Below are 27,851 nucleotides of genomic sequence, written 5' to 3' on the forward strand. Positions count from 1 at the left end.
CTGATTTATTATTATTGTTAATAATAAATTAACATATTATTGTTCTTTTCTCTCTCTCTCTTTTTGCTGCTTTTGTGAGCCAGCCAGAGTTATCATAGCTAAGATAGGTGACCATATAAGTCCTTTACTTGAATAAATATATAAATGATCATACAAATGGCTTTACTGGCATGTCTGAGCCAGTATTGCATTTTTTTTATTTCATCTGGATATTGTATATTAATGTAACTAATTTCAATCAGATCATTCAATTGTAAAATGTAACTTTTTAAAAAGTGGAATTACTTTGAAACAAAAAATGATTTGCAGTTCATTTTCTAAGCAAATATTTGCATTTTAAACAAAAACAACATTTTTTAAAAAAAATTCCCAACTACATTGTACCTTATTCCAGTGCTTAAAGCAGTAGGGGTGCGAGAAAGCTTGGATAAAGTTTCAATAACCTGCAAAGGGGATGAAAAATATTGATTTAGTCACAAGGAAAAAAATTCAAGCACCATTTAAACAGCATCCATTAGCTAAGATACAAAGAAAAGGCATGTGCCATTTCTACTTACCGTAATACATTTTTAGATGTAATACTGATTTTGAATGAATCTGGTACAAACATGCTTAAAATGAAATTGTTTGACTATTGTTAAAATAAAACTGTAATATTCATAAATAATTTGATCACTTTTTATACATGAATAAAATAACTTTAGTTAATATTTGATAATTTATCATTTAATCTTAAATTTGATATTTAAATTAACCTTGCAATTTAGTTAATATTGGATCATTTGATAATAATAATAATAAAGTAAAATATTTTACTTTCATATTTACTATAATTCTCTTAAATAGTCCAAAATGCACAGGCAGTTATAGTAATTGATTTGAGAATAAGCCAGACTTAATTTAATGGAATATAACAGATATATAATTACATCATTAAGATATCCAAAGGAGGATGACACCCATGGACACCAATGTCTTAAATATCTCTCTCCCTTTGATATTCATCCAGTTCCTTTGAATTAAAAAAAAACTAACAATACTCATATTTATTATTATTGCTTAAAAACAATTTTAAAAAAACCAAATGTTACTTTGATAAAAAGTATTAAATAGGAAAGAGCATATTGCAAACCAGTCTCCAGCATTCTAATATACTATGACAGAGAAAATCCTGGCCATCCAGTCTGGTAGATCTAATGATCTAATCATTCATGTTAATGAAGAAATATTAAAGTACTTATAGTCAGAGCAGTTTTTAATTCGATGCAAATGACTTCTCTGAATTATCATTCAACAGTTAGATAGTTCATTCCATATGCAGATTTTTAGTAAAGAAAGAACCAACATCAAATACATCCTAAATGCTGCTGTATAATTAGCAGATTACTGTATTTTATTATCAAATAACAAAATGGGGGTGTCATTACAAGTGGGGAGTTCACAAAGGAAAAATGATACACATTACCAAGTACTGGTTAAAATTAATTGCCTCTAAACAAAACCACCTCATTAATGAAATAAATGCTGTAAATGCAGAGGAAGAATTCATTTTATTACATTTCTATCCTTCCATGATCAAATGTGACTCTCATGATGTTTCAATTATTTTCTGTCAAACATGCAAGCCACCCACCACAGAAATACACAAGTACAAATACACACAAACATATCTTTATTGATTAAATAGGCAAAACAGAAGTTGGATGGGGTAGAGGTAGATATACTGGATTAAGAAGGAAACACGAATGAGGGAGCAAACTGGATGGAGATAAATAAAATATTGATAAAAAAGGATGGAATGAAAAAGAGAAACAGTCCTCATTTAGCTTTACAGAAAGAATTAAGATGTATTGGATAAGCAGCACCACTTAAGTACAAGCTAACCTTCAACGTTATTTGTTCCTCCCACCTGTTATTTTCAAAACTATCGTTCTCCCAGTGAGTGGATGACCAACCCTTCCATTCCCAAGTTATTATTTGAAGGAAAAACTACAGGATGGTTCTTCCTGTTTGGCTCAGTGAGATGATTAAATAGTCAGGATCAGTTCAACACATGGGGCAGTTTCTTCAGTCCTGGCCCAAATCATGATTATTACTGACACTGGAAAATTGTGGTCTGTCTATGAATATTGACTATAGCTTCAACTGGTATAAAATATAGTGGCAGGCCAGTTATATGTATGCCTAGAAGGATACACTTTAAAACTCTGTTCCATTAGCTATACAGGTTACCAGTTTGTTCCCGGGTCCAATTTAAGGTACTTCCAAGCTCTTTATGGCACAGGGCCCCATTAACTGAAGATCTCTCCACTTACTTCTGCCCAACCCATCAGATCTGGCAGAAGCAATGTGTTACAGGTCCCGTCTGCTAAGGAATTCCATCTGACAAGACCTACAAGTCTTTTCTGCTGTGGCACCTGTCCTTTGGATTATTATTATTATTTGCCTATTGATTGATCCTTGGGTCTCCCCTATCCTATTGACCTTCCAGAAATCTCTCAAAATATGTTTTTTTCAGCAGGCCTGGGGTTTGCTGGACCATCTTGTAATATGGAGCCCACGAGTTGGCTGCATTGCAAGATTCTGCTGCATTCTCCCATAATCTTGCTTATAGTTATATTACTCGTCATAACTTAAGATTATTTTAATTGTTGGTTTTATTGTATGCTGTTCAGAGTCACATACGTGAGGTGGGTGGCTATTTAAAGTCCATAAATATATAAAATACAAGATCACTAATTTTGGTGAACAGGAGCTGAAGGAGAAACAAAAAAAATTCTCTATACACAGACACACATGTCAGACAGTGGCTCTCTATCCATGTTTTTTTTTTAAAAAAATGTTTCATAATGACAAATGTATAGGGACATAGCAAAATCACAGAGGATTTATTAATAGCATAAGAAGTCGAAAAAAGGAACAAGGAAAGAAGACTATTACAATATCAAGTCCATCTGTCTGATTTGCAAGAGATGAAATCTTCCGTTCAAGTTGCAAGGACTCAATAGTCAGATTTTCATCAGTAACTCTCCGTCTAAAATCTTAGTCAATAAAATACAGATGACAACACTGTAATGACCTAATACACACACACATACACACACACACACACAGACAGAGAGAGAGAGAGAGAGAGAAAGAGAGATGTGTGTGTGTGTATATATGTATGTGCGTGTATATATATATATATATGTATGTGCGTGTATATATATATATATATATGTGTGTATGTATATATATATATATATATATATATACACACATACATACACACACACACACACACATACATACACACACATACATACACACACATACATACACACACATACATACACATACATACAGAGAGGTATATATATACACACACATATATACACATACACATACAGAGAGATGTTTGTGTGTGTATATATGGTTGGGCTTAGATAGGGGCCTCGAGTTAAGACATGCTAAGAGGCCCCTGATAAGATTTTTAGCCGGTTATTTTAAGAGGTTAGGGAGGGGGAGGGATGGGGGTGTAGGGAGGAAATTTGTAACCGGCACTCAGTCTGGACCTGTTAGAGGTCCCGACGGGACGGGGTCGGGAGAGGTGGCGGCTGGTGCTGGGAGTGTGGGGGTGGGGCATCGAATTCCCACGGTGATAGGGTATGGCAGCAGGTGTTTGCGCGGAGGGCCATATCAACATCTGGGATCGCGCCCCCGCTATCTCTGAGCGGTGGCGCGCTCCGACCCTCCGGTTAGCACCCTCTTACCCGGGGATGAGGGTGATCAGGCCCCTGAGCTCAGGTTGGTCTACTTTAACGCTAGATCCGTAGTTAACAAAGCTCCCCTCATCCGTGATCTGATCGAGGAGGAACGTGCGGATCTAGCGTGCATCACGGAAACTTGGCTGGGCTCGGAGGGAGGGGTGCCTCTCACCGAGTTATGCCCGCCGGGTTTCCGGGTGCTGCACCAGCCACGGGCTCAGGGCAGGGGTGGTGGGGTGGCAGTGGTTATTCGGGAGACTTTGTGCCCCCGGGAGGCCACCATTGTCCAGATGGCCGGGAGTGAATCCCTTCTCTTGAGATGTGGTCCTCGGGTTCAGTTGGGCTTGTTGCTCACATACCTGGCGCCCAGCTGTGTGGCAACAGCCCTGCCTGACCTGCTCGACACCCTCTCAGGGTTGGCGGTGGAGTTCCCCAGTCCTGGGTGACTTCAACCTGCCATCACTGGGGGGGTCGTCGGAGTCAGCTCGGGAGTTCATGGCTTCCATGACAGCCATGGGCCTGACCCAGGTTATTGAGGGCCCTACTCACGAGGGGGATCATACTCTCGACCTGGTGTTCCTGTCTGGACAGTGGTTGGATGATCTGGGAGGGGGTTCTCCGTCCATCACCCCTCTGTCATGGTCAGATCATCACCTCCTGAGGCTGGTTTTCCGTCATGCCATCCCCCGCCGCTGGGCGGCGGAACCGACCAGGTGGTTCCGCCCCAGGCGCCTAATGGACCCGGACCGGTTCCAGAGGGCGCTTGGGCCGATGCCTATCACCCTTACCCACAGCCCAGTCGATGCTCTGGTGGAGGCCTGGGAAACAGCTGCCACCAGGGCACTCGACTGCGTTGTACCCATGCGACCTCTGACTCGGCGCAGATCCCGTTGGGCCCCATGGTTCTCTGTGGAGCTCCGGGAGATGAAGCGTCGGAGACGAGGTCTAGAGAGCGGTTGGAGATCCAGCCGATCCGAATCCGACCGATTGCAGTTAAGAACCTTTATAAGGTCTTATCTTGCGGCGATAAGGACGGCGAAGTCTAACTACTTTGCCGCCCTTGTCGCGTCCGCAGATAATCGCCCGGCCACCCTGTTTAGGGTGACTCACTCCCTCCTTAACCAGGAGGTGAGAGAGGATCCCTTGCAGGGACGAGCCGAGGAGTTTAGTCTCCATCTGGCGGACAAAATCGCTCTGATCCGGACCGGCTTGGACTCTGACTGGGCAGAGTCTGACGTGGAGGAATCAGGCGGTCTTGAGCATGTTATCTGGACTGAGTTCGACCCTGTTTCCCCTGATGATGTGGACAGGATCATGGGGAGACTGAGCACCACCACCTGTTTGTTGGATCCGTGCCCCTCCTGGCTAGTTTATGCGGCTCGGGAGGGAACACGAGGCTGGTTCCATGCAGTAATAACTGCTTCTTTGAAGGAGGGTGTCTTCCCTGCCGCCTTGAAGGAGGCGGTGGTGAGGCCCCTTCTCAAGAAGCCTGCTTTGGACCCGGCTGTTTTAAACAACTATCGTCCAGTCTCCAACCTTCGCTTTCTGGCGAAGGTTGTTGAGAGTGTGGTGGCGCATCAGCTCCCTCTGTTCCTGGAGGAGACTGATTATCTGGACCCGTACCAATCGGGCTTCAGGCCCGGATACAGCACGGAGACGGCATTGGTCGCGCTGGTGAATGATCTCTGGAGGGCTAGGGACAGGGGTTGCTCCTCTGTCCTGGTCCTATTAGATCTCTCAGCGGCTTTCGATACCATCGACCATGGTATCCTGCTGCGGCGTCTCAGGGGGTTGGGAGTGGGAGGCACCGTTGTACGGTGGTTCTCCTCCTACCTCCAGGGCCGCTCGCAGTCGGTGTTGACAGGAGGGCAGAGATCCACCCCGAGGTCTCTCATTTGTGGAGTCCCTCAGGGGTCGGTCCTCTCGCCTCTCCTGTTCAACATCTATATGAAGCCGCTGGGCGAGATCATTCGTGGTTTCGGGGTGGGGTATCACCAGTACGCTGATGATACCCAACTTTTTCTTTCCACCCCGAACCAACCCAGCGATGCCCTCGCCGTGATGTCCCGGTGCCTGGAGGCGGTTCAGGTCTGGATGGGGAGAAACAGGCTTCGTCTCAATCCCGCCAAGACTGAGTGGCTGTGCATATCGGCATCTCGGGTTAACCAAGTTATTCCACCTCTAACGATGGGGGGTGAGGTGTTACCCCCCGTTGATAGGGCTCGCAACTTGGGCGTCCTCCTGGATTCACGGCTCAATTTTGAAGACCACATAGGAGCCGTGACCAGGGGGGCTTTTGCACAGGTTCGCCTGGTGCGCCAGTTGCGTCCCTATCTGGACCGAGATGCCCTACGCACAGTTACTCATGCGCTCGTGACCTCCCGTTTGGACTACTGTAACGCTCTCTACATGGGGCTGCCCTTGAAGACCACTCGGAGGCTTCAACTGGTGCAGAATGCGGCTGCGCGAGTTGTTATGGGGGTTTCCCGATACTCCCATGTAACACCTCTACTCCGCGAGCTGCATTGGCTTCCGGTTGCCCTCCGGGTGAAATTCAAGGTGCTTGTTATTACCTATAAAGCCCTACATGGCCTGGGTCCGGGCTATTTGAGGGAACACCTGCTGCCGGCATCAAACGCCCTTCGCCCAGTGCGCTCCCAAAGGGAGGGTCTGCTCAGGGTGCCGCCGGTGAGAGATTGCCGGCGGGTGACACCCAGGGATAGGGCCTTCTCGGTGGGAGCGCCTGCCCTCTGGAACCAGCTGCCGGTGGAGCTGAGGACTGCCCCCGACCTCCGATCTTTCCGCCGGGGCCTGAAGACCTGGCTCTTTGAGCTCTCAGGCCCAGGCTGAGGAGAAATTTTTAATTGGGGTTTTAAGTATACAGGGTTAATTTAATATTTTTTAATTTGGTTTTTTAACTTTTATATGGTGGATTTTTAACTCCCTGTAAACCGCCCTGAGTCCTCAGGGAATAGGGCGGTATATAAATGTAACTAATAAATAAATAAATAAATATATATATATGTGTGTGTATATATACACACATACAGAGGTGTGTGTGTGTACATATACATATATTTATACACATACACACACACACACACACACATACACACACGTTCCTAAAATATTTTGACACATGCTCAAAATGTTCTCTTTCAATGTATTTGTTCAAACCTACACAAGGTTAATGTCAGCATATATACAATAAATACAATTATCTTCATAACTATTCCACTGCTTTCCAGTTTTGTTGTTGTTGCTTTACTTTTTGGCACACATGATTTTATTTATAGTCAGAAACCAAAAACCATGTGTCAGATGTTTGTCTTATTTGGCTCATCACAGTTCTTTGTAAACATTTAATAAACATTTGTAAAACTTACAAACAAAAGCGGGGAAAGCAAAATAGATAACAGAAAATTTTATTTTACTAACTATACCAAATCAAAATGCATGGTTTTCCTTGACTCAACCCAGAGTAAAAAAAATGCTGCTTAATTTCTACCTAATCACCAAAAGAGGGCAGGAGAGTACAAACCATTCTCAGGAACACATCAATATTCCAACAACATATTGTACAGCAATACAATTAACCTCAGTTTATTGTTTTAGTTTTTTAAGATTCTCACTCTAATAACATGTAAATTATTGTAGAGAGAGCACAGAAACAACTGAATAAGAAAATGCAGGCGGATTTAACTCGTCCACTGATTTAAAATATTAAATCATTGCTATATTCTACAATAACACACTACAAGTGAAGCAATTTCTGCCAATTTGAGAAGCATAAAAGCTTCTTCATTTATTTGTAGTATAAGCAACTAATCCAAGGTCTAGTGCAAACTAGGAAAACAAACCGCATAATCTTACTGATTTATAGTCAAACCCCCAAAATAATAATTACTAAAAACACAATATGCACAATAAAAAGTCATATAACAAAGCAAGGTTGGAGAAAATGTTCCCGTATAGTTGACATAGTTGACATTATCCTTGCAGCCCTCTAAAATAAAAATAAAGTCCAAAACTTATAATGGTCGCAGCAATTGAACAGAATTCTCCAAACAGAATCAAAGTTATTACTTCAAAGTTCATAGCTCCGATTTTTAACTCAAAAATGAAGAGTTAGTATCTACAATATATACAAACAAACCACATAAAATAAACAGGAAAATGTTTTTCCTCTATCCAAAGACATGCCTAAGTATAGACTTTCTCAAGGGTCTAAATAAATTCAAAAATATTCTAATAAGCATGCCATCACAGGTTGATTATTTCTAGTTCTTGATACTTAATGTTGCTTTGGATACTAGTGAGACTTGTAAGAGATCCACATCTTTAAGGTCAGTTTGGGAAAAGCAGCTATGAAATTCCTGGGAATTCTGGAGATAGACTACAGAAGGGCTCAATTAGAATTCACTCCATTACATTCAAAGCAATTTCTATTTCTACTCCAGTAAAAGCGAAGTTATAAATAAACTTTAGAGACTTTTATAAGCCAGGCCAGGTAAAAAGCCAATGCAAAGTAATGGCATGAACAAATACAAGAACCTTACACACTTCTTCACCATCATTTATAATATAACTAACCTAGGCAGATACCATTGGATGATACTGTGGATATGTAAAGTATCCAATATATTTTAAGTATACCATTGCTCAGAGTCAGATCAAACTCAGTATGGATCCGAGCTGTCATATCTGTGAAGTACCACTCAGATGTTCACAGTGGAGTTCAGACTGAACCACAGCATCAGCCAGCTAGAGCAGCAAAGACTGAGTCATCCACCCAATCACCTTGAAGAGTTGTCTAGGACAATTCTCCACAGATGCTATCAAAGATTGATTGATTGATTGATAGATAGAAGTCAATGTCTTAGCAATCACATAGATTTTTCCATAACTTGGTCTTTTAGGTCTTCCAACAATGCACTTATTACTATTATTCTTCTTTTCCTCTATTTTTGCCACATTAGGGATGAGGTCTTTTTATAATGTTACTCAAGTAGAATAATTTAAGCCTGATCATTTGCGACTTGAGTGAAAACTCTGGGTTGATTTGTCTGGTGATCCATTTCTTTGTTTTCTCATTCTCCATAATACCTTCAGCAATCATAAAGGAAATCATCTTCTCCATCCTAACTGATACACACACCCCAATATATCTAGTCACTTACCTCTGCATGGTGCCACAATTCTTCATTCTTCTTGTCCTGGTGCTTAATTGAGCCTTAAGTTGACATTTTTCCCCCAGATGTTAATTTTCATTAATCTTTTTCATTCTATTGTGCCCTTCATATTTATTTATTTTTGTTTATTTATTAAATTTAATAATATAAGGTGACTCTGGGAGACTTACAATCAATCACTTTTCTATCAGAATCTCTGGCGAAAATCTCCCTATCCCCTGGGATCTATTGATGCATGGTGTGTGTGTGTGTGTGTGTGTGTGTGTGTGTGTGTGTGTGTGTATCTATGTTTGTGCATGTCTCTCTGTGTGTGTATTACACATGTACACCTTTGAGTCAAGTGTTGACTCCTGGCAAAGTCCTGGATAGTTTACTTGACAAAATATTTGGAAGTGGTTTGTTACTGCCTTCTTCCTAGAGCTGAGATAAAGACAGAGAGAGAGAAAGAGAAAGAGACTGGACCAAGGTCACCCAGTTGGCTTTGTGCCTAAGAGGCAGGACTAGAATTCATGATCTCCCAGTTTCTGGCATGATGCCTTAACCACTACACCAAACTGGTTCTCCACATTCATCTTCTACCAAACTCCTTATTGCCATAGATTTCTATCTCTATGAACTTCTTGTTCCCAAAAGGCTTCAACCACTGGCAATTTAACAAACGCAGGCAAGAAAAATAACACTGTGCTGTTATTATCCACAAATCACTTATCACAGAATTATTATAAATTTATAGAACAATTACAAAGTAGAACAGTTGCTGAATGATGGCTTCAAAATTATTAGAAAACCAATTTGTACTTCCTATCAAATGATCCCAGAATGAGTTATAAATTCTGTCAACTCCAGCTACAATGTATACTCTGTTCAAAAAGTTTCTTAACACCTTTGTTGGCAAGTTATATAACTGTTACCTAATAGTCTACAATATTTCCAGAAACCTCACCAATATTGTGCTAAAATTGAAACTATACTTACAGACATCTGTTGATGTACTTGCAGACACTGCAGTTACTAACTTCATGACAGTTCCCCTAGCAGTGTGTAGGAAGCAGTAAGATATAAAAAGAAGTTGTTTTACAAAAGATATTACAATGCATAATTATCACGGTCTGCCATGCTGCATTGTGAAGGTCTTCAGAGAAATGTCTTTATACTCAATTATTATGGTAGTTTTTAAGATTTTTTTAAAAAAAACATTTTACAGCAATTACATCCCGTAACAGGCTTGTTCCCTGGCATGCTGGCTTGTTCCACATAACTTTGTTCATCAAAAGCAACCTTTAATATCACACAACATGTCTAACAAGTGCTCATGTTTATAGCTTATTAAATGAAGATATTTACTACAGAGCTGTAATTAATTCCCATGAAACTACACTGGAATAAGCTCTTCTGTAACAGCCAAGTTTTATATGCAAAGTTCTAACATATCTAAAACATATCTAAATTCGTCCCCAGATACCAATGAATATACCTAAGTAAACTCCACTTCTGAGCAATAGCAGTAGTAATACAAAAAAATTAAAACTTTGGAGCAATAGCATACAAAGAAACACTGACAGAGATTTAAATGTACAATATGCTGATAAACAAAGCCTTGCAAATCAAATCAAGAGAACTGCTGTACTTCTTATGATCACAGGATATAATAAAACTGTATTGGAAATGTTTATAAAAAATAAAGTAGGGAGAGACAGCACCAATCATTACTTTTGTAAAACTTCCAAGAATTCTAGAACTGTTAAATGAATGAAAAGCAATTAATTAAACTATTAACCATGCTATGCTGGAAGTATGCAGCTAGGCCCAAATTAGCTGGAAATGGACTTCTGGGAGTTGAAGTCCACACATCTTCAAGTTGAGAAAAATTGTTCTAAAAGCTTTCTTTAGAAAGAAAAAAGACAATGAATGCTATAGGTGGCATGTCAACTTACTATTTCAACTGTTTTTGCTGAAACAATCCAATAATGTTTAGAAGCCTGGGCGGGACCCAATAGGAATATTAATGCTCCTGTGCACCACTAGGCCTATTTCTGCACTAGAAAGCAAAATGCCAACATACAAATCAAGTAATGAAACTAAACCTGTTTCACCCACAGCTTAACTGGAATGGGTCTTTATAAAATATACATGCATGATTGGTGTATATCGCAGAGTAAACCAAAGTAGTCTGAATAAACCTGCAGGCAGGCCATACATACCAGTAGTAGTATTGGAAAGTTCATCCTGGAAATATGCCTCAGTCCTCATATGAGACAGATATTAGCAATCTCAGTATATCCTATGAATTTACTTTGTTCTTCACCCAAGTTTGTGATCCATAAACTTCAAACCAAGGGAAATAATGAACATCAGCCTAAATTCTCTTCAACCAATTCAACACCACCAACACCATAGCATTAACTACCTAATTTTGAAAGCTCCTTCCTGGTCCTGTAACTTAACTGCTACATTATACTTGCATTCTTCCTTCATTTTATTGCAGTCTGAAATTTGCTTAAATATTTAAGTATGATTGAAATATTAATACACCAAATAGTTTGTGTCTCCTGAAACTGGCATTACAGTTTCACATTATGGATTCAGGGGAAAATATATTGCACTAGAAATAGATTGTATACAACTTACCACCACTCATTTAGTGACTGTTTAAGGTCACAACAGTGCTAATGACTACTCCTCAAACTTAAAACTGTCACAGGTCCCCACAGTTACACGATGAAAATATGGGTGCTTGGCAACTGGCATGTATTATGACGGTTGCAGTGTCCCAGGGCCACAGGATCACCATTTGCAACTTTCCCAGCTGGCTTTCAACAAGCAAAGTCAACGGGGAAGCCAGATTCACTTAATAACCATGTGATTCACTTAAAAACAGCAGCAAAAAAACTGGACACAGCTCACTTAGCAACTGCCTCACTTAGTAAATTCAAAGTTCTAGTTCCAATTGTGGTGGTAAGTCAAGGACTATTTGTATGAATACATATATTTTTAAATTTTATTCTACTTAAGCTAAATATATTCCACACATCTCTTAACATATTTTTTTTGCTCTTTTTTGTCATAACAGCCAGCTATGGAATCAGAAGGAGAAAAAAAAATCAAGATGAGACCCAGGTAGGTAGACAGAGGCAGCTGTTTATCTTCCACTATAGCAGTGGTAGTGGAAGACTCCTGCGAGTCACTTGGACTGCGAGGTGATCAAACCGGTCAGTCCTAGAGGAGATCAACCCTGACTGCTCTTTAGAAGGCCAGATCCTAAAGCTAAAACTCAAATACTTTGGCCACCTAATGAGAAGGAAGGACTCACTGGAGAAGAGCCTAATGCTGGGAAAGATTGAGGGCAATAGAAGAAGGGGACAACAGAGAATGAGGTGGCTGAATGGAGTCACTGAAACAGTAGGCGTGAGCTTAAATGGACTCCAGACAATGGTAGAGGACAGGAAGGCCTGGAGGAACATTGTCCATGGGGTTGCGATGAGTTGGACACGACTTCGCAACTAACCACAACAACATAGCAGTGGTTCCCAAACTTTTCTATACCCCGCACCCCTAGAACCTTTCTGATATATTCTCGCACCCCTTACAAAAAGTTCAAAATAACAGCAACAAATTATGCATATACACTATAATTTTGAAAACCCAAGTTTTTGCACCCGCTGGAATATCATCTTGCGTGCGAGCACCCCTGGTTGGGAACCCCTGCAGTATAGTTTTAATCCAGGGGTCCTCAGGTTATTTTGGGAGCAAGAAATCCAGTTTGCCTTTTTCGGGCCGCCCTCAGCTATTCGTGGCCGCTTTCTCCGGACCGCCCTCAGCTGTTCGTGGCTGCCTCCGGCGTTCCCCTATTGTTCCCTGCTGCTCCGGACCGGTTTGGGCTGCTTGGCTGTTCCTGGTCGGCGAGGAGGACGAGGAGGACGCTTGCGGGTTCGTTTGGGTGGCAGTGATGGCAGTGGCAGTGATGGCGGCGGCGGCGTGGGCGGCGGCCTCGGCGCTGGCAGTTTCTCGGGCCGCGCTCGGTGGCGGCGTTTCTTGCTTCCCCGGGCTGTTTCGGGCTGCCTTCAACACCTTTGAGCTGCCTTTGGTTGCCGAGAGAGACGCCTGTGGGTCCGACTTGGCGGCGGCGATGGCGGCGGCGATGGTGGCGACGGCGTGGGCGTTGGCGTTGCTGCTGGTAGGGTCGTCCCTTGGGGCCGTATTCGACTGCAGAGATGGCCTGTATTCGGTGACGACGACGACGGAAGCAGTGGGCTCTGGCCGTTCTCAGCGACCAGCACTAAGCGGTGGCATCCCTGGGGCCTCTTGGCCCGTGTGGCAACACTTGACCTGTTTTTGGGCCACTTCGGCGGCATTAGCGTTTTCTGGCCCATTTGGGCCGCTTGTGGAGGCCAGTGATTGGCTGCGATGTTTCTCGGCCTCCTGGCCCCTCTCATCGGCGGTGGTGTTTCCATCTTGCCCCAGACTGTATCAGGCTGCTTTTAATGACTCTATCGTCCTCGGGCCGTTTTGGCGGCGGAGAGGGCGATTGAGAGTTATCCTAGCGGAGATGATATTTCCTGTGCCGCCTCGGACCGCTTGTGTTGGCAATGGCGTCTTCGGACCGCTTCAATGGAGCAACAGGCGGTCTTTATACCGCTTTTGGACCGTTTTAACGGCGGCGACGCTTTTAGACCATCTTTTTCATTTTGCCCCGTCTACTCTTTTGCCTGAATATATAACTTTGTCTGCCTCCCCCTCTCCCTTTTGGATTCGGTCGGTCCTGGGTACCAGACATGGTGGGAGAGTGGCTGACTTTTACATCTGCAGCCCCATAGAGGTGGGAGCTCTATGGGGCATGCCTACCCAGAGTATATCTTTGACCACCCCCAGGTACAGAGTTTCAACCTGCCGTGAGAGGGCGGGGGTGACCTGTTTACTGGGGCACCCAGCTAAGTGGCAGTACAGCTGGGTGTGGATCTAGATATTTTCTCCTCCGGCCTTCGACCCTCCTATGGACATGATCATCTCTGGGACTGCCTATTCTGGACTTGCTGGACTAACATGCGACGATATACGAGCACGGACTTGCTCGCCCTCAGGGGTGCCCCCCTCGCCTGGGTGCGACCCGCCTTTTTAAATTCTAACCTCGATGAAGGGCCCGAGTTTTGGGTCTCTGAGAGATGGCTGGGCAGGGGCAGGGGCCGTCAACATAAATTTAGTAAGAGGCCCCTGATTATGTTTTTATCAAAAAATTTTATGGGGTTGGGGAGGGGGGTGGGAGATAGAGGTTGTCTGGCTTTGGGGGGCAGCCAATCAACCATAGTTCAGGCTAGACTTGGGTCCGACCGCGCGGGGGGAGAACGAGGGGTAGTTGTCTCCGGAGCTCATGAGCGGGTCGTGGGGTTACCAATTCCCACGACGGGGAATGGCAGCAGGCGGATAGACAGGGGGCCATATCGTTACCGGGAGCGCCATCTCCGCTATTTGCAAGCGGTGGGGCGCTCCGACCCTCTGCTTCTTCCCCGAGGTTCCGGGAGCGATGATGTGCAGCCTCCTGAGCTCCGGCTGGTGTACCTGAATGCCAGGTCCGTGGTTAACAAAGCTCCCCTTGTTAGGGATTTGGTTGAGGGTGAGCATGCGGACCTGGCTTGCATCACGGAGACTTGGTTGGGCCCAGAGGGTGGGGTCCCTTTGGTTGACCTTTGCCCGCCAGGCTTCCGGGTGCTACACCAGCCTCGAGCTCAGGGTAGGGGTGGGGGTGTGGCGGTGATTGTTAGGGAGACCTTATGTCCGCGGGAGACCACCGTTCCTCGGATAGTCGGGTGTGAGTCTCTCTTTATGAGATTTGGCTCTGGGGCGCAGTTGGGCTTGCTGCTCGTGTACATTTCGCCTAGTCGCGTAGCGGCAGCCCTGCCCGAGCTGCTCGATATCCTCTCGGGGTTGGTGGTTGAGTTCCCCAAACTTATAGTTTTGGGAGACGTCAACCTACCATCCCTGGGAGGTTCATCTGAGCTTGCTCGGGAGTTCATGGCTTCCATGACGGCCATGGACCTGACGCAGGTAATTTCTGAGCCAACTCATGAGGGAGGCCACACCCTTGACCTGATTTTTTTATCTGGACGGTGGTTGGATGATCTTGGTGGGGGCTTTCCATTTATTATGCCCCTGTCATGGACCGATCATCACCTCCTGCGGCTGGTCTTCCATTTTGCCACCCCCCGCCGTGGGGGTACGGAGCCAATTAGATGGTACCGCCTAATGGATCCTGATAGATTCCAAGCGGCGCTGGGGTCCCCACCTGCCTCCATTGCTCACAGCTCGGCGGATGCCTTAGTGGAAGCCTGGGAAAGGGCAGCCACTGAGGCACTCGACCGGGTTGTACCCTTGCGGCCCCTGACCCGGCGCAGATCCCAGCGAGCTCCATGGTTCTCCGCGGAGCTCCGGGAGATGAAGCGTCGGAAACGGGGTCTAGAGAGCTGCTGGAGGTCCAGCCGATCTGAACCCGACCGATTGCGGTTAAGAACCTACATTAGGTCTTATCTCGCTGCGATGAGGGAGGCGAGGTGTAATTACTTCTCCACCCTCATCGCGTCCGCAGATAATCGCCCGGCCGCCTTGTTTAGGGTGACTCGCTCCCTTCTTAATCAGGAGGTGAGGGAGGATCCCTTGCAGGGTCGTGCCGAGGAGTTTAGTCAACATCTGTCGGATAAAATCGCTCGGATTCGGACCGGTTTGGACTCCAGCTGGGCAGAGTCTGGCGATCAGGACACGGGCGGTCTTGTCAATGTTATCTGGGAGGAGTTTGATTCTGTGACCCCTGATGAAGTGGACAGGATTATGGGGAAGCTGAGTTCCACCACATGTTTATTGGATCCGTGCCCTTCTTGGCTGGTTTATGCAGCTAGGGAGAGGACACGAGGCTGGCTCCAGGCGGTTATATCTGCTTCTTTGAGCGAGGGTTATTTCCCCACCATCTTGAAGGAGGCGGTGGTGAGACCTCTCCTCAAGAAGCCTGCCTTGGACCCAGCTGTATTGAACAACTTTTGTCCAGTCTCCAACCTTCGCTTTCTTGCGAAGGTTGTTGAGAGTGTGGTGGCGCATCAGCTCCCTCTGGTCCTGGATGAAGCGGATTATCTGGACCCTTACCAATCGGGTTTCAGGCCCGGGCACAGCACGGAGACGGCATTGGTTGCACTGGTGAATGATCTCTGGAGGGCTCGGGATAGGGGATATTCCTCTGTCCTAGTCCTATTAGACCTCTCGGCGGCTTTCGATACCATCGACCATGGTATCCTGCTGCAGCGTCTCAGGGGATTGGGAGTGGGAGGCACGGTTTTTCAGTGGTTCTCCTCCTATCTCCTGGGACGCTCGCAGTTGGTGTTGGCAGGGGGGCAGAGGTCGACCCCTAGGACTCTCGCTTGTGGAGTTCCTCAGGGGTCGGTCCTCTCGCCTCTCCTGTTCAACATCTATATGAAACCGCTGGGTGAGATCATTCGTGGTTTTGGAGTTGGGTATCATCAATATGCTGATGATACCCAACTTTTTATTTCGACCCCAAACCACCCCAGTGATGCCCTCGACGTGATGTCCCGTTGCCTGGAGGCGGTTCGGGTCTGGATGGGGAGGAACAGACTTCAACTCAACCCTGACAAGACTGAGTGGCTGTGCATTCCGTCTCCCCGGGACACTTGGGATGTTCCATCTCTTTCTATGGGGGGTGAGCTTTTACCCCCTGTGGATAGGGTTCGCAACTTGGGAGTCCTCCTAGATTCACGACTCACTTTGGAGGATCACATAGTGGCCGTGACTAGGGGGGCTTTTGCCCAGGTTCGCCTGGTGCGCCAGTTGCGGCCCTATCTGGACCGGGAGGCCTTATGTACGGTTACTCATGCGCTCGTGACCTCTCGCCTAGACTACTGTAATGCTCTCTACATGGGACTTCCCTTGAAGACTACTCGGAGGCTCCAACTGGTACAGAATGCGGCCGCGAGAGTTGTCTTGGGAGTTTCCCGGTACTCCCATGTTACACCTTTGCTCCGTGAGCTACATTGGTTACCGGTTGTCTTCCGGGTAAGGTTCAAGGTTTTGGTTATGATCTTTAAGTCCCTACATGGCATGGGTCCGCGATACCTCGAGGACCACCTGCTGCCGGCGTCGACTCCCCTCCGCCCTGTGCGCGCCCACAGAGAGGGCCTCCTCAGGGTGCCTCCTGTCAGGGAGTGTCGACTGGTGGCCCCCAGGGGGAGGGCCTTCTCTGTGGGTGCCCCGGCTTTGTGGAACCAACTGCCGGTGGAGCTCCGGACGACATCAGACCTCCGATCCTTCCATCGCGGGTTGAAGACCCATTTATTTGAACTAGCGGGTCTAGCCTGATGGGGGTACATGGGTTTTTATTGGCTTGTTTTATTCTTGTTTTAACTTGGGCACTGATTTAATTGTTTTTTAATGTTTGTAATGTTTATATTGTTATTTATATTTATGCCCTGTAAACCGCCCTGAGTCCCTTTGGGAGAAGGACGGTATATAAATCTCAATAAATTAAATTAAATTAAATTAAATTATATCAACACCCAATGTAGTAGGAAAAGACTTAGCTGTGTAAGTAGCAAAAAATCAGAAGACGTCTGGTAACTTCTGATTTTTGAACTTCCAATAAAATTTAGCTCCAGAACGGAAAAGCACAAGGGTAGCTATTCATTCAGTAAAGAGAAAGGCAAGGGAAGGGTGGAAAAAAAACCTGCTACAATTAAACAAAATTAAGGAGAATCTGCTCTTTATGGTGACAAAGTGCACTCCACTGTTTAAAGCAGGGGTCTTCAAACTTGGCAACTTTAAGACTTGTGGACTTCAACACCCAGAATTCCTGGCTGAGTTGAATCCACAAGTCTTAAAGTTGCCAAGTTTGGAGACCCCTGCTTTAAAGTGTCTTCATCCAAGTATGCAATTCTTATCTAGTTGTTCTATGCTGAACGAGAGAGCAGATCTTCTGCCAACTTGGTCAGTGAGTGTGAGAGGTTCTGAACTTAAGCCAGAGAATCCAACAGGTGGCCACTACAAGATTTCCTTGATGAATATTATGAGCCTTAAATAATACTGTGCAAAAAAAAATATCAAGTATTTTTTTCTCCTCTTAATTTCCGTTCAGTTTGATGAAAGGGATTTTGCTTCCAAAATAAGTAAAAAAAATCAATGAAACGTTACGGGAGGAATGTGATGTACCTACAATTATTTCTTTTCACAATGGCCAATAGGGTGAGATAAATGAATTGTCCCTTCTTGCTTATAGAGAGATGCCGTGCTTCTGCCTCCCTGGATTCCTATTATTCAATTATATTTCAATTTCTAAAAATTCAGGACAGGAGTCTCTCCCTGCTGGGAATTTTTCAAATTAGGAAGGACAGACTGCTGGAGACGTCAGACAGATAGAAATATACCGGTATATAGCAGAACATTGGTGATGGTATCTCTAATTCTGGTAATAATATAAGCTCCAAAACAATACCCAAAGAAACTCAAAAGGAATTCCCTAATCCTCAGAAAATAAAATTGAAAAAAAAGAAACATGTTGAAAAACCAGACAGCAGATTTTACCACAGAAATAACTATGAGTCTGAAGCCGTATAATCTTTTGCGAGATGAGAAGATCGTTCAAACTTGGTTTCAATATGGTCAATTACGTGCCAGGTGGAAAGAAGACCAGAAAATTGGTTTCTCAATGACTGATGAAAATTTGGTAAAGCAAATTAGAAACCAGGGTCCAGCACATATCAAACGGATTTATCTTGCATTGATACATATTGACTCAGAAACAGAACTTGTTAAAGACTGTATGATAAAATGGGCTCAGAATATTCAAGAAGTTATTACAATGGACACGTGGGAAAAGATCTGGGTGAGGAACGTAAAATTTACGCAAGCCCAAAACCTAAGAGAGAACTTTTATAAAATGTTTTATAGATGGCATTTAGATCCTAAAAAGCTTGCAAGTATGTATCCGAACTATCAACCTAAATGTTGGAGATGTGGTGGCGAAGATGCAACGTATTTTCATATATGGTGGACCTGCAAAAAGGTTAAGGCTTTTTGGATAAAAATTTGGTGGAATATGCAGAAGATCTTCAAGCAAAGGATAAAGTTTTGTCCGCAATTGTTTTTATTGGGCATAATTACAGATGCTACTGTTGTGGACATTAAGTTGATGTTGAATTTAATCACAGCAGCAAGACTCTTAATAGGTCAATATTGGAAGAAGGAGGAACTGCCGACTATAGAAGAATGGACTCTAAAAGTTTCTGACCTGGCGGAAATGGCAAAGATTTCGGCTTATTTGAAAGATCATTTGCAAGAACGTTATATTATGGAGTGGAAAAAGTGGATTGATTATATCCAGAACAAATATGGGACTAAAAGGTTTCACCTAGCATTTGAATAAGTTTTCTTTTCTTTTTTTTCTTTTTTATGTAATATTAGTATTGCTTGTAGTCATTTCATATGAGCTAGAGTGCGATAGACTTAATAGTTTATTGTTGTTAGCATATGGATGTTTATGATTGTTCTTTGTTTTTATACCTTGTACTTAGCTCTGGGAAGTCGGGGGGGGGGGAGGGGGGAATGGGGGGGAGGGATAGGGAGGGTTAGGTAGGGGTGGGTGGAGGGAGGGGGGATTGTTAAAGATAAAATGTATTGTAAAACTTTTCAATAAAAAAAGAAAGAAAGAACTATGAGTCAGTTCTATTAGGACAGTACCAAGCTGAAATCCACATACCAGTTAAGGCAAAATGTGGAAGGATACAAGAAACTGGAGGAAATCTGAGAAAGCATCCATGACTGAGCAGAAAATAAATACAACATGACTAATGAAGAAGTCATGCTAGCATGATTCATTTGTCTGCAAACCTGACTGACAAATGAAAAGATTCGCGCCAGAATGAACAGAAAAACATTCTATTCCGAACCATCAAAGAATGACACTGAATGGCTCAAAGGGCCAAAGAATCATGATTCAGTGATCAAAAGCCAAAACGCCCATTCTGATGAAAATTTTATTCATTTATTTATTTATTTAACTCGCACATGCCGACTTAAGGAATGTTATCACCAGAAAATAATCAAAAGGTAATCAGAGCAAAATCTATCTCTATGACACCCTTCCAAATAGGAAGTAAGCCTATAATAATGTCTGAATTAATTGGTATTTTCTGGCTAGGAGTCCAACACATTATCTTACTGAGTAGCATGGGGGAGGAAGGCTAGTTAATTCACCTCCTCATTCAACTTTTTCTCTAATAATTTAACCTCTAGCCATAGCCTTCAACTATGTGGAAGATGGGAGAGATTGACTGCCTATCAGTTTTCTTTCACCTGCCCCTAAGGTAAATTACCTTGTGGACTGCTATTTTTACACATTCTTGATTTACAACAATTAGGCAGGAAGTTCAGGATTATACCGATTTTTCTTTATCTATATAACCTATAAATGACCAGTCACTACACAAACAAAAATAAGCATTGTAAGTAGTGAATGTTAATATTAATGCGTTTTAACTTATTCGTGGGCATTTTATTTAATCGTTTTTAGTTTTTGTATCTTGTTTTTGATATGTATTGCCCTGTTCACCGCCCTGAGTCCTTCGGGAGAAGGGCGGTATACAAATTTAATAAATAAATAAATAAATAAATAAATAAATAAATAAATAAATAAATAAATAAATAAATAAATAAATAAATAAATATTAACCAGGCACACTGCCAAAGTACAAATGAGAGCTAGAAAAGCAGGGAGTGATTTTGTCCCTTTAAGCTCCAAATGTTATGGTACACTCAACATAATAATCTGGGTTCAGGAGACAAGGCTCACTTCGTGCCGAAGAATCTACAGCAGTCCCGGCTTAGATATAAATAGTGGCTTGCCTACCTTGGCTTTGCAGTGCAAAAGTCCAACTGCAGGGGAATTCTTATGAACTATCAGTGGCAAATTACATTCATCCCAGCATCATGGGAATAAGAATACAATGTGGAGTGAGGACATGAAGGAAGATTGACAGATGAAGGTGAGTGACATGAAATAATCATTGGTCATTCTGAGTTGATTTTCTAATACACTCCCTCCCTCCCTCTCTGCCTTTGAGTCAGTGTTGTCATCTGGTGCCTGTCCCTCAGCTTTCTTGGCCAGATTTTGGAAGAGATTTGCCTTAGCTTCTTAAATCTGAGAGAGAGTGACTGGCTCAAGGACATCAGCTGCTTTTGTGCCTGAGACAGAACTAGAACTCACAGATGCCTGCTTTCTATCTACTACTACTATCTACTACACCCAACTGGCTTTTCTCTCTAATACTGTCAGGCACTAAACTGGGTGTGCAACTACTTTAGAATGGAAGAGCAACAGGACATTCCTAATAGAACTCTAAAAGTTTCATATTTTTATCTTCTTTGGTTACCCACAAATTTTGATGTCAGGCAATGAACACTTTTACCTATAACTACTTCAAGCAGTATGAATAAATATTAAATAAAATTACAGATGTCATAAATTTTCCAATGTGGGGTTCAGATAAGTTGGCTTTAAAGTTTCAATATAATTAGTGAAATTTTAATTTGGCTTTTCAAATGCAGCAGTATCCATGCAGTTCTTTATTTAATGAGACCTGCAGACATTTGCCAATGACCTTTCTTGGCAAAGCAATGCAAAATTTGTTTCTTTTTTTTCCCCCTCCCTTACTGCTATTAGCATCTTAAATCTGACTCTGCAGTTTTAACTGCTGAAAACTGTCCTTACAACAGTTAAGTAAGGGTAATTTCCATTTTTAAAAGGTTTAAAATGCAACAAATACAACGTCCCCCGATGATTTGTTTTTCTCCATTTAGAGAAAAAAAATCTGATTAAAAAAGACAAAAGCTTGTGCCACCTCTTGCTTATTAATATGGTTATAGATATAAATATATAAACCCCACTCTAAAGAAAGTATTTTTAAAACCTTTTCCCTATTGATCATTTGGAAAGATATCTTTCACAGATCTCATGACATAATTATATAGAGTTGTGCTAGAAGCAAAGAACAGGCCTAGCAGACTGCTATTAAAAATAACATTGCACGGCAGCTGATATATTACCTTCTGTTATCACAGCAAAATCAAACATTCAGAATTGTAATGTATTGGGGGTTTTGCTTGTACTGATTCACGTGTCTGTTTAAATGCTGCTTAACAGTTACTCAATGGTGTGTCTGTGTAACAGCTACGGACCAAGCCAGACTTCTTGTTTCCAGGAATATCACTGGTAGATTTGGGGTGGGAACAGGTTCCTTTAAACCTATTGACCGCCGTCTGGTGGCCAACCGTATAAGTAGCTGCGCAGCAGCCTCTGTTTCAGTTCTGTTCTGCTTGACTCCAATAAAGCATGTTTCTGTTTGGAACCTTCCATCTCGCTTATTGCCTGCACAGAACCGGCTATACAACAAGAATAATACTGGGTTGGTATATAATGTGTTTGACAGTTGATTCATTATAACAACACAGTTTAGTATTATACTTACTCAGTGCTTTTTTTGTAAAAGAAAAAGGTGCCGGAACTCACACATGTCATACAACCTGACTTGCCTAACCTATAAGGTTCCATCCAAAAAAGGTGCCGGAACTCTGTTCTGAGCGTTCTATGAGGAAAAAAGCCCTGTACTTACTAGAAAAATATTTCAGAGGTCAGTAAGGTGAAAATCACTTAACCTATTGCAATTCTAGATGTAAGATATAGTTGTTTCACTGGCATTCAATATACAGCTGGCCATATTCAGGTTAAGTTCAGATTATATGACTCTTCTTTAACAAGCAGCTGAAAACCACAGCTATAAAAATAATTCTAATTCCTTTCACGGAATCCAAATGTCTTTTAAGCCTAATACAATCAATTGGTCCTATTGAAACCAGCATGGAAACCTTCTGAAAAGAATTTTTTAAAAATGGATTGTGATTTAGAAATCCACAAAGGGCTTTTCAGAAATCTGGAAGTAATGCATCAGCAGGTAAATACTGAAATTCTTTATTTGATCTTTCTCACATACAAGCAGTGGAAGAAGCTTCCATAAATCACTTTGAAAACTTTATAAAGCAATGAAAAAAGGTTATTGACTGAGGAGATGCCAACTTTTTAAAGGTATTATCTAACATAATTTCATTCTTTAAGTCCATTTGGGAATTTATAATGGAATAAACACATCCCAGTTCTAAAAAACCATAATTCTCCCTCATTTCCTTCATACACACTTTGAGAAATCTCCTGTCATTGCAGAAATAATGAGGATATTGTTTTAGAATAAAGTTTAAATAATTTATAGTCAACTATTCCAGGAGTCTAATGTTGAATTATATGAAATAATAAATGAAATATGTCATCTGAGGGGACCTTCTTCTGAACTTCAATGAAACAGGAAGGAAATTTTGGATAGGTTAGAAAATATTGCAATGAAAATGACCCATTCCCCCAAAAAGACAATAGGTATCTGTGCCACTGAATTACTTTGTATAAGGTATGGGTATCTATTTTGTAATGGGTTTTCTATATGATCCCATAATCAACATCCTCTGTGTTACAAAATAAAAATTTGAAAGCATGAATGCAAAAGGAAGATAGACACTTCTCCAACTCTTATTCTTTTCTACAGGGGTCTAAGCACCAAACAGTACCAACAAGGGGATTTTCAAAATATCTGAATTCCGACTTCCAGAATTTCTCAGCCAGCATGACCTTTGTTGAGTATTCTGGAAGCTGAAGTCCACACATTGAAAAGTGCAGGTGAAGAAAGGCTGCTTCAGAGAATAAATCTGAAGGCATGGTGCCAAAAGCAATAGAAAGAACAAAAATTTGATGAAAAGCGCCAATGTCCAGCAAGAGGACTCAGCAAAGTAAATGATGTAATAGCTAGTAAATGTAAAGGTAAAGGTTCCCCCGCACATGCGTGCTAGTCGTTTCCAACTCTAGGGGCCGGTGCTCATCTCCGTTTCAAAGCCGAAGAGCCAGCGCTTGTCCGAGGACATCTCCGTGGTCATGTGGCCGGCATGACTAGACGCCAAAGGCGCACAGAACGCTGGATGTAATAGCTAAGGATAAGCTAAATCAGGTTATAAGGCAAATAGGAGGATCTATCATTTTAAGATGGCAATAACAAGGTTGCATACACAAGCATGCATGAGGTACAGTGAATTGGGCCCTGATGGCTCCCAGAGGGACTCTAAAGCCTCCACTCCAATTTTACTGTCCTTGCAAATAGATGCCATAATAATGCTACCACCAGCCTCTTTCTCAGAAAAACACCTCTCCACAGGGAGTGCTTACTGCCACAATCAAGCCTAAAATTTCTGTTACTAAATTAGACATTTGTTGAGTGAGTTTTGCCCCATTCTACGACCTTTCTTGCCACAACTGTTAAGTGAATCACTGCAGATGTTGTTAGTAACACGGTTGTTAAGTGAATCCCCATTGACTTTGCTTGTCGGAAAGTCACAAAAAGGGATCACATGACCCCGGGACAATGCAACCATCATAAATATGAGTCAGCTGCCAAGTGTCTGAATTTTGATCACATGACCAAGGGGATGCTGCAACGGTCACAAGTGTGAAAAATGGTCATAAGTCAGTGCCGTTGTAATTTCAAACGGTCACTAAACAAATTGTTATAAGTTGATGTACTCTGATTTACTCAGAAACAAGCAAGTGAAAATCCTCCTTCTATCAGTAGCTTATGCCCAGTTTTCCCCAGAGTGCCAGTAATTCAAGTCTTTTATTATGTGATATAAAGATCCAGAAGGAAGTTAAAAGGTCCCAAATAGAGAAAGGGAGGGAGTGTGGAAAGAAGAAATGAACCACTATTTCGAGAGAGGTTGATTTCAGTAACTGATCCATTAGCCTGAATCAAACACAAATCATACTCAGTAAAACATTCTAATACACAGCTTTTTTTTTTTTACTAATTCCTAGCTTCTTGTGGAATTGCCTGATCTCCAGACTAGATTACCAAAAGTCACAGCCAGCTAGACCCAAAGCAAGATGGAGATGGCTCTACTCAAAGAGAAAACTGTTAATTGGTTTAAATTGTCTCTGACCACCCTAAGGCATGGCTGGCTGAAGAATTCTGGGAGCTAAAGACCACACATCCTAAAGTTCCAAGATTGGCAAACATTGTCTTTAGAATTCTCAAATACTTTTAAAACCTTTCACAGAATGATAGAGTTGGAAGACACATTATCCATGATAAAGAACTCACAATTTCATGTGGTAGCATGTTGCTGAATTTGAAAGAAAATACAGTGTTGATTTCAGTTGTCGTTCTCTAGAGAAGTATCTCTTAACAAGGGAAATATTCAATAGGCATTTCAGAGGCTGACAATATTAAACATGTTTTTTTCTCTCATAAGGACCACAGGGATTAGGATAGGAATATATTGAAGAAAGCAATATTTTATTATTTGTTTGCATAAATAAATACAATTAATTACTAAGATTTCTATATTTTAAGCTCAGGTTTTTCAGGGCTTTAGACAAATTAATAGCAATATTTAAGGTAAGTCTAAAAACATATCTATAACTTGATGAGAATGGTAAATTGTAAACTTATTTTCAAAACATCCAGTCCTTGTTAATAACTTTACAATTTATATAGAAACAGCTGGATTTTCCAGTTTTTTAAAAGAAGCACTATTAGATGCGGGGAGGATAAACACCAATGGATAAAAACTTTACAGACAGAGATAAAACTCTGAAGACTTATCAGACTCTAAAGGAAAAAAAATCCTGATTATGGAGTTATTAAGCTGTTTGGCATCTTCCTTTCAACAAATTTCATCTTAAGAGTGCATACAAGGTAACTTCAGTTCTAAACTCAGGCATGGATTCAAGATCTAAATGAGCAGCTTCATGCAAGAATCTCTCAGAAATGTCTGTGGTGGTTCTCAGTCATCCAGGTCGTAGTTGTCTCAATTATGCTTTTTTCCTCAAAAGGCAACTGGACTGTTTTGTTTTGTTTTGCTTTGAGCGGCCCTTGTTGCTCTCTCAGCTTGTTTGTTTTCCTGCAGACATTTCATTACCCTAACTAGGTAACATCATCAATGCTACTTAGTTAGGGTAATGACATGTCTGCAAGAAACAAGCAAGCGCAGAGAGCACCCAGGTCCCCTCCTTTCAACCCTGAGCTACAAATATTCTCCTTCATTGGGACTGTCTGTTTCTTTGAGGAAGGAGAAGAAAACATTTCGCTTCTCATCCAAGAAACTTCATCAGTTCTGATGATGGGGAGATGGAAGGATAGGGATTCTCTCAGAAAATCTTCTCACAAGGATCTTACACAGAAATATGGGGCTTGCAACCGGTTAATAATTTTTAGCTTATTTTTCAGCTAGGTTACAAGTTCTTCTTAATTTCAAAGTTATGCACGCATGGTTGCTATCTCCATCAAAGACTACGGTAATAATAAACATTTTTAAAACTTGTACAGGTTACCACAGCAGGCAGTTGAAAATGAAGGGTCGAGAAAACAGTCTCTCTCCATCACCATTCACAATGTACATTTCAAATAGGGAACAGAAACAATGACAGAATAAAACAGCTCTTCAGATGGCACACTAACGACAGATTCAATAAACTGTAGCACACAGTAATTATTATCTGGCTATAGATACTAATAAAACTTCACTCTCTAGATGACCAAGAGAGACGGGGGCGGGGGGGAGAGAGAGAAAAGGGCTGTGGAAAGAATAACCTCAAGTAGAACAATGGTGGGAAAGCATTAGCAGAAGAATGATCCACTGAACAGGAATACCAGGTTGGTATCTATATGTGATAAGGGTTTGGAAAAATTGAATCAATATGCCTGAAAGAAGAGATCCTTTGTAGAAGTTGATGAGAAAAAGAAGGTTGCTCCTAAATTTGGGGAGGGGGGAATGCAGAATATTACAGAGAAATTTCCACTGTAAGTTACAGAAGGAAATACAACGGAAAGTCATGGTGCCATTCCTCACATAGGAACTTTGGAAATTTAGTTCCAGACCCACCTTCCATCTCAGCTGCCTCTTCCCTAGCTCCTCGGTGTCTCTTTATTCCTGGACACCTTGGCCTCAGGCTTCTGCTAGTGAATGCCATGTCAGTTTGTAATAAGACTATGATATGGGCCTGGCATGCATAACCAGGACCAGTTGGGTAAGGAGGTAAAAATAGTCCTAGTTAAATTTGCCCAATAGGATTGTAGCTTGTTTAGCAGCCACAACTCAAGGTTAGGAAAGAGGGGGTTATGACTAGGATTCCTTAAACTTTGTGGAAACTGAGGAAGTAGACTCTAGGGATATAAAAAGCCTATAAATAATTCTTTAGGCCATAAAAAAGCCGTGTGTGTGTATAGTGAGTCAGTGAAATCTATTGGATGCTCTTATTGAAGATGGAAGGGGACCCTCTGACATATTGTTATCTTCTACACAAACAAAATTCACTATAATTTGCTGGGAGATAAAGAATATTAAAAAGACATTCATATAAAGCCCTAATAAGCAGGCATATACATAGAATGAAGGCTACTGCTAAACTTGTAAGCCGCCCTGAGTCTTTGGAGAAGGGCGGGATATAAATGGAATAAAAATAAAAAAAATTAAAAAAATAAATAAAGTAAACTTGGTAACTTAAAGGAAGAAAAAAGAACATGAAACAATAATGGGTTATTTTACTTGGTTATCCTAACATGGGATATTATGCTATTAGTACAATAAAATATTTTAACCAATAACTCAATCAAAAATAATTAATACAATAAACTTTCCTAATACCAGTTTTTTTAAAAAAAACAAGTTTCCACTTCAATGGTGAAGTGGATTTTTTTTTAAAAAAAAAGTCTTCTTGCTTTTGCAATGACAGAAGCAACCAATATTCCTTTACTCATTTAAAGTGTGGAAAGGTGAA

The 27,851-nt window shown here is 42.0% G+C and overlaps 1 protein-coding gene across 1 annotated transcript in view; it reads right to left on the reverse strand.

Moving 5' to 3' along the window:
- The window catches only part of VAV3 (vav guanine nucleotide exchange factor 3), a 216,342-nt gene that overhangs the window by 122,323 nt on the left and 66,168 nt on the right, over nt 1–27,851 (reverse strand). Inside the window, exon 3 of the mRNA XM_083360483.1 lies at nt 385–443. Coding sequence (XP_083216609.1) covers nt 385–443 — 59 coding nt within the window. The remainder of the gene's footprint in view (nt 1–384; nt 444–27,851) is intronic.

This window comes from Vipera ursinii (genome assembly GCF_947247035.1).
Source record: "Vipera ursinii genome assembly, chromosome: 3".
NCBI classification, from domain to species: Eukaryota; Metazoa; Chordata; class Lepidosauria; order Squamata; family Viperidae; genus Vipera; species Vipera ursinii.